This window comes from Neomonachus schauinslandi, chromosome 4 (genome assembly GCF_002201575.2).
Source record: "Neomonachus schauinslandi chromosome 4, ASM220157v2, whole genome shotgun sequence".
Taxonomy (NCBI): Eukaryota; Metazoa; Chordata; class Mammalia; order Carnivora; family Phocidae; genus Neomonachus; species Neomonachus schauinslandi.
In genome coordinates, this window is record NC_058406.1 from 77,655,176 (window position 1) to 77,669,224 (window position 14,049).

At 44.5% G+C, this 14,049-nt stretch overlaps 1 protein-coding gene across 1 annotated transcript in view; it reads right to left on the reverse strand.

The window, feature by feature from the left end:
• Nucleotides 1-3,956: 3,956 nt before the first annotated feature.
• The window catches only part of ABCA4 (ATP binding cassette subfamily A member 4), a 134,258-nt gene continuing 124,165 nt past the window's right edge, over nucleotides 3,957-14,049 (reverse strand). The window contains exons 45-50 of the mRNA XM_021690258.1: nucleotides 13,820-13,954; nucleotides 12,929-13,032; nucleotides 12,751-12,843; nucleotides 10,698-10,947; nucleotides 9,854-9,940; nucleotides 3,957-4,327 (exon numbers count right to left, since the gene is read on the reverse strand). Of these exons, the coding sequence (XP_021545933.1) occupies nucleotides 4,322-4,327; nucleotides 9,854-9,940; nucleotides 10,698-10,947; nucleotides 12,751-12,843; nucleotides 12,929-13,032; nucleotides 13,820-13,954 (675 nt within the window). The 3' untranslated portion in view covers nucleotides 3,957-4,321. The remainder of the gene's footprint in view (nucleotides 4,328-9,853; nucleotides 9,941-10,697; nucleotides 10,948-12,750; nucleotides 12,844-12,928; nucleotides 13,033-13,819; nucleotides 13,955-14,049) is intronic.

A 14,049-nucleotide genomic window follows, 5' to 3' on the forward strand; every position in this document is an offset into this window, starting at 1 on the left:
GTTGCCTTATAATTGCTTAACATTCTGTAGTTCTCAAGGCTTATATCTTTATAGTGATAAATAGCACTGGGTACCCCAAGAAAGGGAAACTTTCTCCAAAGAGGGGACTAAAAATAAATGCAGATTTCCTGGTTCTTCTCTGACATTTTTGCCCAAGAGCCCAAATTTAAAAATTAATCAATCTGTTGACCATGCTATTTTGTTTCTATAGAGTTTCTTCATCAGCTGAGGGAACGAACATGGATATTTGGAGCCGGGCCCTTAGACACTGTTTTAGGCAGGAACTGATGCTATGCCCGTACGACATCTTATTGAATGAGAGACACAGTGGATGTGAAGCATGTAAAAAGCCAAATTCAGTAACACTTTCCTGTAGGCTGGCTGCTGTCGGTTGTTATCAATAAGGATCATCTTGTATTTTGGAGCATCCCTCAGGACTGGAGATCTAAAATGATAGTTTCTGAGCTTGAAAATCATCCCCATTCTCCATCCTAAGCATTATCTTTGCTCAATTGGAGTTAAAGTCCCTACTGTATAACAGGGGAAAGGCAACAAGTGGTTTGGGGGTCCCTAAATGGCATCCGGAGCTGCTTTTGCTGTCCCTCTAATCCTAAGTCTGCTTACTCCCTGTGGGCCAAATCCAACCTCACCCAGTCTGTTAAGTACCGTCTACAGCTAGCTTCTGGGCCACGGCGGCCAAGCCGAGGGTTTCAACTGGAGACCGTATGACCTGCGAAGTGGGAAATGTTGACTCTCTTTGCAGAAAGTGTGCTGCCCCCTGTGTGAGAATGTTAACACTATGAACATGGAGGCAGTGTCTTCTCGGCAGCTTACTTCCCAGAAAATGGAACAGTGAATTTTTTCTGTTCTTCTGCCCTCAGGTTACCCTTTCTCTTTTCTCTGTTACCCCTTTGCTTCTCTGGCAGCAGTCAGTATCATTTGAGACCAAAGAGATTGCCAGGCTCTGGTGGAAAACAACATAGCGCCACTGCTAAACTGGGTGCCTCGAAGGCTCTCTGACCACGTGCTATCTGTGCTTATAGATGAAATGTGCTTCCTAAAACTCGCCATGACCCCAAGACCATGGTTGGTGACAGTAAGCTGTGATACCTTATGCAAGTTGCAAATGTACAAGATCAAGAGGGTGACTAGTTTAGGCAAAGCCCTACAAGACATATACATCTGAACCTTAATACCAGGCACCTGCCCAGAAAGCTGAGTGTGTGTCATGGTGAGATTTGGGAAAGGCTCTGAGGAGAGTACCTTTTGGGAGTCCTCATGCCATATATGTCTCAATTCTTTAAGAATATCAATGAAGTTAACAAACTACTAAATAATGACCTTCACAATGATGTAGATTCAAATTCCAACTTCTTGGTTTCCATGGAGCTTCCCACTGGGCTACGTTGGCACAGAGCCAGCTGCCTCATGGCTCACCTCCGTCTCCTGCTTTCCCAAGAGGCTCATGTGCCACATATAGACATGAGTTCCACATGGTCAAGGACCTATGACCCCAGAAAGAGGCCCATACAGGCCCTACAAGCAGACTTTAGAACATTTGGGAAGAGAATTCCAGAGTTATGGGTCTGATGGGCATGTCTCATTGGACATGCGAGTGAACTAACTGGAGAAGGACCAGAGTGGAGACAGGGAAAGGCTGAAAGGCCAGCCAAATAATTTAATCTTTTTGGGACTTGGTTTCCTTTTCCAATAAAACAGTACAAAACACAACAATTAGATAAGGGCTTAGTTTTTGAGCACTGAGGTATTTTGCAGTTCCACAAACCTGTGGTTCTATGAATCTGAAACTTCTAGTACTTAAGCTTTCCCCAACTTGACAACAACCTTGGACAAAATGTCACAGTAATATTGCCCTATGAACATCAGGAGTCACGAACTATTAATCTCAGATCTGCTGAGGCACTGAATTACCACATTGAGGAAACCAAGTCCCACATAGCTTGGGCCCAGGGGTCTCTTTCTGGTGCCTGAAACAGCTGTCCCACCAATGTGACACTGTTATATGTCTAGGGAACACCTTTTTCCCTTCTCCATAAGCTTTGCAGGCCTGCTGGTACAGAACTCTGTCCTTGTTGGTCCTGGGGCAAGTACCCAGGGTGTCACAGAGAATCTTTCTTTCAAGCCCAAACCTTGTCATCCGCCCCACTTTCCCCTTACTGTCTCTTTAGGAGAGTCATAATAGCAGATACAAATGAAGCTTTCTATGAGTTTTTTACTCAGAGTGAAAGAGATTCTGCTTTTGATTCCCACTATTTCGAAATCTTGAGCTCCCCAGAGAATTGGAACCTGAGAAGATCTGGCAACAAGTCATATTCCTGGAATATCTCCAGACTGGTCTTGTTTTCTGAATTGACTCTCCATTTTCTCTTCCTCTTCTTTGTAAATCTTCCTTATTCAACCAGACTGGGAGGCCTTTCAACAGAGTAACATATTCTCAGGAGATTTGAGCCACACTTCCAACATGAATTCTCCTCAAACCCAAACGAAGTGTGGACATGCCTCCTCTTCCTTGATTTTTTTTCCCTGCTTATGTTTTGTGATTGGTATTTTTTTAAAGCATAGCATCCCTGTTGCTCTACCTGCCCTTTGCTGTTGTCTTTAGCTTTTTGAGGTATCATTTTCCTGGACCTACTTCTTTTCCATATACTTTTCTTTTCTTTTTTTTTTTTTTTAAAGATTTTATTTATTTATTTGACAGAGAGAGACACAGCGAGAGAGGGAACACAAGCAGGGGGAGTGGGAGAGGGAGAAGCAGGCTTCCCGCCGAGCAGGGAGCCCGATGCGGGGCTCGATCCCAGGACCCTGGGACCATGACCTGAGCTGAAGGCAGACGCATAACGACTGAGCCACCCAGGCGCCCCTCCATATACTTTTCTTTGCTGGGTTTTTATAGTGTTCAGTTTGACAAGTAATTGTTGAGTGTTTCTTGTGTGTCGGGAGCTGGGGAAAATGACAAAAAGGACACAGACATTGCCAATGGAGAGCTCAGGTGTAGTAGAGACAGACAGCCAAAGTGAGCTTCCCTCCCCCAGGCAGGGTGGGATTTTCCCCATACCTGACTCTTCCCAGTCCTGGATGCCTTCCTAAAACCACCACAGCCCACCACAAATGAGTGCTTATGCCCCCCTCCCCCACACAGGTGCCCCCCAAATGGTTTGGTTTAAAACGATTATGTTCTGATTCTTCATGAGCTTTTCTTTCTTTCTTTCTTTTTTTAAGATTATTTATTTATTTATTTGACAGAGAGAGACCCAGTGAGAGAGGGAACAGAAGCAGGGGGAGTGGGAGAGGGAGAAGCAGGCTTCCCGCGGAGCAGGGAGCCCGATGCGGGGCTGGATCCCAGGACCCTAGGATCATGACCTGAGCTGAAGGCAGACGCTTAACGACTGGGCCACCCAGGCGCCCCCTTCATGAGCTTTTCTGCAAACAATTAGATGTCCTGTGAGCCACTACCCCCCTAACATCCCTGCAGAAGATGCACACGTCAGCACATGGAAATGGCACGGCACTATATGACATCTCTCAGCAGTTACAGAGACATGTTGGATCTCCTGTCCAACCAAGCAGCCACTCTCACTTGTCCTTGCCTCTTTGTCTCCTGTCCTAATTATACCTGTGAGGTAGGCACTCAGATAAGCTGGGCAAACAGACATGAAACCTAGATTCAGCTAATAGCCCCTGACCATGGATAATGTTTACGTGCGTTGCCAGCTGGGTGTTTTCTTCAAACCCTACAAAGCAGACTTGATATGGGACATCAAGACCAGTCCACTCCCGTCCGCGCCAGCGCTGCGGAATCTTGCCATGGCTAGCACTTCTGTGGCAGTAATGCTCACAGAGGCTCACGCCGTGACGGGAAGCTACACACGCACAAGGGGTGTCTAAGTACCATGCGGGGCACACCAGGGAGATGAGTGAATTCAAATGGTCTGTGGTAAGTACATTTGTACTTTGTTTTCTCCTTAAAAATCACACACACACACACACACACACACGCACCCCGCCCCCAGAAGATCCACTGAAAATGAGCGTGATACGGAGTAGTGCTCCTAGTAGGATGGGCTGGATAAGAAGGGTTTGCATTTGTTTGGCTGGGTCAGTTTTACCATCAGGGGTTTGAGGTGAGGAAGTCAGCCGTGGTTTCTCTCTGAAAGAGCCCCCTTCGGAGCTCGCGGTATGGCCCGCATGGGTTTGTTTCTGTTGCCGAGCGGGTCCGACCAGATGACCCTATGGCAAAAGCTCCTGCCTTCCCAGCTGCCCGGAGTTTCTTTCTGGCTGGAGCGAATGAGTAGTGTGGAGATCAGACCTGTGGAAGGAGATCAGATGGACTCTTGTCATCTTGGTTTTGTGAAGAGATGGCACATCAGCTTTTACATTTCAAAAGTTAAACAGCTGTCAATCAATTGCTGAAGGAAGCTCAGGGGAGGATCCTGTGATTCTGTCAGATCACCAAGGGCTACGCTTGTTTCCTTGTCTGTGAAAAGGTTGGACCAGATGACCCCTCAGGTTCCTCTGGCTCTATGGTGTAGACGTTATAAAAACTCAGGCCACTGTGTGCATGTGCTTGCCTCTTCGAGGGAATCTACACCCTCTGTGTGGTTTCCAAAGGCTGTCATGGTAGGTTTTGGTTTGATTTTTAGCCTAAAAACGTTACCATGCTCTTCCTGTCTTAAAAGCCAAGAAGTCATGACTTAGGTCACTCATGAGGTACAGAATTCCCTTTGTATAGTTGCCACGAAGGTGGCTCCTGGGAAGCATGAAAATCTGACAGGGGGATGGAAAGGTGGGAGACATTGGAGCTAGGGTTTAGGACAGCAGGCTACAGATCAAAGCTCAGGCATTATGTCCAGCTCCGGAAGAAGTGGACACCTTTCTAACTGGAGAGACATGGTCTCCAGTTAGAAGGTACAGGCTGAATTCCTATACCAGTTGTGGGGGGTGGGAGGAGTTCAGTAAGGAGGGGGGTTAGACGGAGGCCTGCCCAAATCTAGACAACATGTGGTTTATCAATTATCTAGCTTAAAAATCACACATGCTCTTGAGATGATTAATCTAGTATTAAGGGCTAAGAACATGCTTTGAGGTGGGGCAAAGATCCCAGGCAAGGCTGCAGGTACTTCAGAAACTAATTGATAAGGATATAAGTTATGCCTGGAAACTCTTTAACAATGAATAAGGATCAGACTCAACACCAAAAAAACAAAAAATCCAATTCAAAAATGGGCAGTGGGGGGTGCCTGGGCGGCTCAGTTGGTGGAGCATCAAACCCTTGGTCTCAGTTCAGGTCTTGATCTCAGTGTTGTGAATTTAAGCACTGCATTGGGCTCCACAATGGGCACAGAGCCTACTTAAAAAAAAAAAAAAAAATAATAATAAATTAAAATAAATTAGACATTTTTCCAAAGAAATGGCCAGCAGACACATGAAAAGATGCTCAACATCACTAATCATGAAGGAAATGCAAATCGAACCCACAATGAGATATCACCTCACACTAGTCAAAATGGGTAGTATCACAAAGACAAGAAACAATAAGTGTTGATGAGAATGTGGAGAAAACGGAACCCTCATGCGCTGTAGGTGGGAATATAAATTGGTGCCGCTACTCTGGAAAACACTGTGGAAAACAGAAATACCATTTGATCCAGTAATTCTATTTCTGGGTATTTACCCAAAGAAAACAAAAGCACTAATTCAAAGGGATACATGCATCCCTATGTTTATTACAGCATTATTTACAATAGCCAAGATATGGAAGCAACCCAAGTGTCCACTGATAGATGAATGGATAAAGATGTGGTATATTGGGCGCCTGGGTGGCTCAGTTGGTTAAGCGACTGCCTTCGGCTCAGGTCATGATCCTGGAGTCCCTGGATCGAGTCCCGCATCGGGCTCCCTGCTTGGCAGGGAGTCTGCTTCTCCCTCTGACCCTCCCCCCCTCATGTACTCTCTCTCATTCTCTCTCTCTCTCAAATAAATAAATAAAATCTTTAAAAAAAAAAAAAGATGTGGTATATTGTGGTGAGCACAGCATAAAGTATAGAGAAGCTGAATCATTATATTGTACACCTGAAACTAATGTAATATTGTGTGTCAACTATGCTCAAATAAAAAAAAACTAAAAAAAAAAAGATGTGACACATGTATACAATGCAATATTATTCAGCCATAAAAGAATGAAATTCTGCTATTCATGACAACATGGATGGACCTAGAGGGTATTATGCTAAGTGAAATAAGTCAGACAGAAAGACAAATACCATGTGACTTCATTTATACACAGAATCTAAAAATCAAAACAAACAAACAAGCCAGAAACAGACTCATAAATTCAGAGAATAAACTGGTGGTTGACAGAGGGGAGGGGTGGGAGGGTGAGTGAAATGGGTAAAGGAGATAAAGAGATACAAACTTCCAGCTGTAAAATATGTAAGTCGTAGGGAGGAAAAGTATAGCATAGGGAATATAGTCAGTAATATTGTAACAATATTGTATGGTGACTATGGTGAGCATTTGGTAATGTATATAATTGCCAAATCACTACATTTTCACATTTTATGTTGTATACTTGAAACTAATATAATATTGTATGTCAACTACACTTCAATAAAAAAATAAAACGGCAGACAAAAAAAAAAAAAGACTAAGGGTCAGAAACTGATCTGAGTTGTTCCTGCTTCTGGAAAACACATGTGATGGTCACTAATTTATAAGCCCCTTTAGGACGTTACTAAGTTGACTGATCATCAATCACCTAGTTATCTATTGAAACCTTGACCCTCACTTGTTTCCATGAAACAGATTGTGACATTCCACAAACCTCATCCGGAAGGATATTTTCCAGTACTGAGTCCTTTAAGAATTCAAAGCATTCTTGATAACCAGATACACTGCTCTCTAGATAATGAAATGCCGGTGGTGGTCCTCACTCACAAGTGAGGCTGGGAAGCCACCAGCCTGCTGAACTTCCTAAAGCTGTGCTGTCACGTGTGTTTGGAGGCAAGTTGTGAATGTTTTCTAGGACTTATTGAGAGAAACAACCTTTTTCTCGTTTGTAAGAGACATTAAGGGAAATTGTTTCAAAGTGGTATAATATAAACAAGAATGTAATTACTATTTTTTCATGACATTTATTTATATACAACGTTTTACAAGAGAATTTTTGCAAACCTGTGTAAAGGTAGTATGTCATTAAGTCACAGGGTTTTAATCAAAAATTTATTATAAAAATATACCAATTTAATAAATGTGTTGCAGTAGGTTTTCTATTATAACATTTGTATACTAAAATGTGACAAAATAGAAAAATGGTCACATCCAATAAGGGGGAAAAGTTTGGAATTAAATGCTGCAGATCACAGATCATCAGCACCCCTTACCTGGCCCAGAGATGACCTGGTTTTAGCTCTCTGAGAGAGAATATACCAGGTTGGGGTGGGGAGAACATTGGTAGTTCTAGGAAACACTTTTGCTACCCAATGAGTTATCAAAGGGATTCATAACTACAAGTGGCTTTCAAAGAATAATTTTCTACAGGTGTAAACACCAAGTATAAGATTTATAAATGAGGAAGAGTGGCTAGAAAATCTAAGCAGAACTACCATTCCCTAGATAGATGCCTATACTTAGGCATTTCTGGGTCCTCTAGGGCGATGGGGGTAAGGTTAACCTTTCAAAGCTGTCAGGTCTCTACTAGACAAGAGGAAGGGGAAAAATTCATCGCAAGCATGGCTTTGGAAAGGAGTGTTTCAATCAGTGGTAAGATTTGTGGGTGTTTTGTTTTGTTTTGTTTTGTTTTTTGCAACTAAGAAACTGGTGGGAGGTTCAGCTATAAAGGAACATATTTAAAATAGTAGAGTACATTTAAAAGTTTTCAAATGTGATTATACTAAGGAGCAATTATACAAAACAAGTCTCAACTGCCATATATAGAGAAAGATAGCTTTTGCTAAGATAACTGGAAAAGATGCTTTTAGGTTCTGCATTATCAAAGCAGTGACGCCAGTATGTGGTGTGATTCATGAGTAAACAGTATCCTGAATAAGGCTTCACTACTCTATTTACCACTTATGCTCACCCTTGAGGAGACAACAGAATTTTTATAAAATCTGAATTGATGTAGTAAGACAAATTAGCACTGGCCGAAAGTCTGCCTGCCTTTTTTTTCAGAAGTAGATAGCTTCAGGACGCTTACTTTTTCTACATTTTGAAAAATTCTATTCACAATCATTTTATCTACTACTTTTGGCTAAAGTTCCAGTGTCTTTAAGCTTCAAAAACAGAATTTGAATTCCATTATTCCAAGCTGATTATTTTAATCTTTTCCACACTTACTAGAAGAATATATGTATCTACCCTGAGTATAAATAAAGCATATATTATTATATATCACTGATGTAATCTAGAATCTAGGAGTAGAGTCCATCATTATAACTTTATTCTGGAACAAATCACCATATGGTATGTATAGCTATATGTGTTGAAATTGAAAACTTGTCCTTTGAATTCTTTGGTTAAGAAATTTCTAACTGTGAAATTGGGTGATTTAATAATATCAAATGCAGATGAGAGATCACTTAAAACTTCTTAGGGCGTAAGTTCAGAAGTAAGGTTATATAATTTTAAGAAGACAGCAAACAAGCCTCTAAGTGTTTAGTTCTTTGATTGGATAAAAAATATGATATAAGTCAAATACTTAACAGCTTTCAAACTTATTTAAAAAATAAAATGGGGTGAAACATTGAAACTGAGAAAAAAAAAAGAAACTGGTTGGAGGAATGAGAATTTTATAGGAAATGAGATTTTGCACATCTTTGCCTATTGGAGAAATGCTTTGATTTTATTCTCCAGGTAAGTTTGGACAGAATGGCTGAATTAATTTGTCCCATTAAAATCCCAGGCTTGGGGCACCTGGCTGGTTCAGTCAGTAGAGCATGCGACTCTCAATCTCAGGGTCATGAATTCAAGCCCCACATTGGGCATGGAGCCTACTTAAAAATTTTTTAAAAAAAATTTCCAGGCTTAAGCCAAGGCACTTGGATACCAGTGCCTCTTCCAGTACTTTCTCTAGTGCTCTCTCTTTCTGGGGAACTGGGATGGGGTAGACATGCTCCTTACATGGAGCACCATGCCAGGGCAGGATCCTGGAAGCACCTATCCCAAGAGTTATCATAGGCCAGGATACACACTTTCTATTGCTTCTTCCTCCACCATCTTGAGATATTTTTTTAATTAATTAATTTTTTAAATAATCCCTACACTCAGTGTAGGGCTTAAACTTACAACCCAAAGATCAAGAGTAGCATGCTCTACCAACTGAGCCAGCCAGGCGCCCCTTGATATTTTTATACAGAAAAACAAGCCCTCTTCCTAAAACAGACAATAATCTTGCTCTAACCAAATCTGTCCACCATTGAAATGGAGTGCCAGTTAATTTCTTTCCTTTGAAACTCAAACACATGACCAAAAACATAAATGTCAAGTTATCTCAACAACCCAAACATTTTAATACTCTCTATTTTCCCTGCTTCATATTTCTAAAACCCAAGTCTTTTCACTATAAGCAAAAACATATGGGAAAGTTCTTTTCAAAAATGCTCTCCCACACCACCCAGATAGCTTCTTGATTATAAAAGGAACCTCCACAACCACTGACTGAACAGTCCCTCAGCACAGAACTGGTGGGGAGTGGTGGAGAGTGGTGGGGATGTGGTATGGGGGTCACTCTCGTGGGAGGCATATCTGGGCCTTGGGGCCCCTCAGGCTCAGCGGACCAGTCCCGGAGCTGAGGATCTGCCTCAAACAGCGGACTACGAAAGAGGGGCAGGAGTACCTTGGCTTGTTGGCTGGCTCCAGCAGCGCGAGGGTGCAAGGGGAGGTCGTGAATTTCAGTCTGCTGTTTAGCAAAATTCACAAATACCTGGAGACAAGAGTAGGAGAGCAAGAGCAGGTAGATGTTTCCAGAAAAATGGTTTCCTCGACCCATCCACCCACCCACTTTTGGTCTCTCTCCCACAGCTAATGCACAGCCCCCCTAGAGCAGCTGTGTCCTGCAGGACGGGAGGGTGGCCCACCCACAAGCCGAGCCACCCATGCCCAGGGTGGCTGGGGTAAGTGGTTCATGGGGAATTCTTGTCCAATGGATATACAGTTTCAGTTTGGGAAGATGAAAAATTTCTGGCGATGGATGGTGGTGATCCATTTCACAATAATGTGACTGTACTTAATACCACTGAATTGTACACTTAAGAATGGCTAATTATGTTATATATACTTTGCCATAATAATTTTAAAAAGTGATCACATTAAAAACTCTGATTCATGGCATGCAGGCTTATCAAAAATCCCCGAATCGAACACTTTGAGTGGGTGCATTTGATTGCATGTAAATTAAGCATCAATTAACGTTGATTTGAAAAGGAAAAAAAAAGCCACCACCACCAACCAGGAAGGAGGAAATAAAGTCATAGTGCAGTGGGGAAGGATGACGTGGTCAAGGAAATTTGCCGATGACTAAAATATCGTTAGAAGACAATTTCGGGTCTACCCAGCTTTACCCTAATGGACAGAGGAACCAGAGCATTAAAAATCAGGCATGTGGTGCCCCCTCTCACGTGCCTTCCGGCCCAGTCTGCACACAGCCCCCCCTCCACACGTGTGCCTGTTGGGCAACCTGCCTGGTCCAGCGTGGTCTGCGTGACGGAGTACTCCTCGATGAGCAGGCTGTCCTTGTGGGAGAGGAGCAGCCGGAAGATGCTGGCCAGGGAGGAGGAGGAGACCTGGAACTGCAGCATGTTGTAATGTCTCTCCCTCTGCACGCTGCCCGGGAAGTTCCCCTGGAAGAACTGCTCCACCAGATTCAGGTTGGGAAGCAAGTCTTCCTTCGGGGATTTGATTTTCATCGTGACGATGTAGCCATCTCCAAACCTAGGCGACACACAGGGTGGCACGGCATGGGCCTGTTAGTAGCCGGGCCTGAGGAAATTCCGAAATAAGGAAGAGATTTGCCAAAAATATTGAGGATGAAAGGCCCATATGATAGACCCTGTGTGCATGTTTAAAACTAGTAGGAAAAAATCCGTGACAGCTCCTGGAAAAAATAGTTTGATACTAGTTTGTAGAGGTCCAAACGTCTGTGTGGTGAAATGAGTCACCAGACCTGTGTCACAGCTTCCTGGGTCCAACTCCTGGAGGCATGGATGCTCCCCGCTCCTTTCCCTCCCATTTACCTGCTGAAGTCAAAGGTGGTTTTAGCCCCTTGTGGAGATCACAACCCGCCCACGAAGGCCTCTGGAACTAGTGTTTACTCAGTAACGGAAAGGCTGCCTCCTCCTTCAAAGAGATCCCCAGGAGGGCACTAAGACTTGGGGAGGCAGCACTTCCCCGTGGAAACTTCCAGAACAAATGGGAGCTACTAGGGTCGGGACCATCAGTGTTTCCCTCTTCCCCTCACCAGGTGACCCACAGGTGGATACAGAATGGTCCACCAGGGAGTATGTGCATGGCCAGCTGGCTCCCTTATATGCTTATGTCAGGATATACTGTGTCAGTTAGAATTTATTTCAAGGCTCCCTCCATGACCAACAAACAAGGGTTGCTCCCCTCTACAATAAAACACCTTTCCTTTCAGCTCTGGAAAACTGACTGCCCCTCCACATGGCAGACATTCCCCTCTCACCTGCTCTACCATGAGGATACTGATGAGAGGGAAAGCAGTAGGGAGTCCACACATGTCTCTTGCAGTTGGACCCAGGAAGCTATGACACGGCTCTGGTGACCTCATATGCTGAGCTGACGTCCCCCCTAGGTATTTGTCCAGCATCCAAGCTGTAGTTGCTCAAGAAATAACAGGTCAAATAACCCAAATGCCGCTAATCTACTAGAACTTCCTCTCAGTCACTTATCTGCCCTGATGCATATGAAGGATGATGTGTCTTGGGCAACAGTCCCACGGGTACAACAAGACTAAGCATTTCAGCCTAGATAAGGTTATGTACTGTTCCTTCTACCAACTAGCACAGTGACTTTATATTCTGGGCTCGTAAAAAGTGTTTGTTAAATAAATGAGTAATAACTACAAATCTACCCTTCCTAGTTTATAAAGCATATCAGAATGCAAGGAAGCATGGCATTATTATAATAATCTTATTTTAACTGATCAATTTTGGCTTTGGCACACAAAATATTATTAATAATGCATTATTGACAGCAGTTTACAATTTATGGGGACTGGGTAATCCTACTGAAGATTACTTAGCATTGTTGGTTTGTCATATACTACATGGTCACTTCTCAAACTCAAAAGCATAAACATGTCTGAAAAGAAAATTGATCCTCAGGCTATTTGATCTCCTAACCATCCCTATGTTGGTCATAGACTCTTATTAGGTCATTGGTGCTGGATCTGTTGGGATAAGTGGGGGGATAATGAGACAGTGGTAGTGACCCTCCCTCATTCCCGCCAGGCTCTGCATATGCCCCAATCAGAACCCCATCTGGAGACTCAGGGAACCCTCAACCACAGGCAATTAGCCCAATATAGAGAAGTTTCTTTCAGCACAGCAGCTTTCTCTGTCTACCGCTGGGGAGCAAGGCCCAGGCCACATGCCTCTGCCCATGGGGTAAGGGCAACAGGACCCTCCCAAGTGTCAGTAGAGAGCACGGGGCCTAGTTGACCCCCCCCCCACCACCAAGGAAGGTAACAAAGTCAACCCCCCAGCCCATCCTTACTTATACTTGAGGTGCTGAATGGTGCCCAGACACTGTAAGGTGCCCTTTACCATGATGGCCAGTCGGGTACACAGAGCCTCACATTCTTCCATGCTGTGGGGTAGGAGAGAGGAAGTAAGGAGGGGGGAGGCCTCCTGTCTGCCCACCTCTTCCACCCCAGCCCCTGGGAATCTCTTGCCTGTGGGATGTGAGGACCACAGCTCTCCCTTCCCTGATGATGCTCACAATGGTGTTCCACAACATGCGGCGTGCTTGGGGGTCCATGCCTGTGGTGGGCTCATCCTGTGGGGAGGCAGAGAGGGCAGGGAACTGGGCTTGGAGCCAGCCTTTCCTGGTTACTGCACCCTCCTTGGCTGACTCCCTCTGAGCAGCTCTGCTCTCTGGCAGACAATATACAAAGTGCTCCCCCCTCCCCAAAGTGAGCAAGACTTGAGGAATCCAGGCTTCGGGTAGGGAAGGCAGGGGGTCAACCAGGACAGTAAAGAGACATTATGCATCTCCATTGACCCATTTCAGCCCATCAATGGGTTAAGGTTGATTAAGGCAATGGCAGAATTATCTTGAAAATTAAAAAAAACCAACAAACTTACACATAATTTGCAAGGAGGCAGACAGCCCAGGTGACTTGTATGAGTCACCGCCCAGCCCTGTGACCCCTGCCCTCATAAACCCCCGACTGCATGGGCACAAGGGCCTTGGGTCTGGTGCAGCTCCAGGGAGAATCTCATGAGCCTCTGATCCAGGCCAGTGTTCTGCCCACTTTGCAGCCTGAGCAGACTTCTTCCACCAGTAATTTCTGACCAGAGGGGCTGAACTTCCCTTCTATGAGCCTGTGGGCCCATAAGAGACTTCCCAGGGGCTCAGAGTGAGAATATGTTGTGACTCCAGTTTCCCCCAAGAGTTGTGAACCAAACACTGGGTTGATTTGCTCAAAGCAAACAGTACAGGAAACAGTTTAGACGAAAACAGATGGCTGCATTTTCTAAAGCCGCTGGCCCAACCACAGAGGTGCAGCTCTTGGTTCAAGCCCTCGGGCCCCTCTGTCCCCACATGTCCCGGTAACCCTCACCAGCAGCACCAGAGGTGGGCAGCCCATCAGAGCGATGGCTGTAGAGAGTTTCCGCTTGTTGCCTCCACTGTAGGTGCCGACCAGGCAGTCTGCATAGAGAGACAGGCCCAGGCTCTGAATACTCCAGTTTGCCACCTAGGGAAGAGGAAGAAAACCCACTGTGAAAAGACAAACAAGCTAACCTCCACCAATTCGAAGTCTTAGGCTCCCAGATCTCACACCATCAGGAT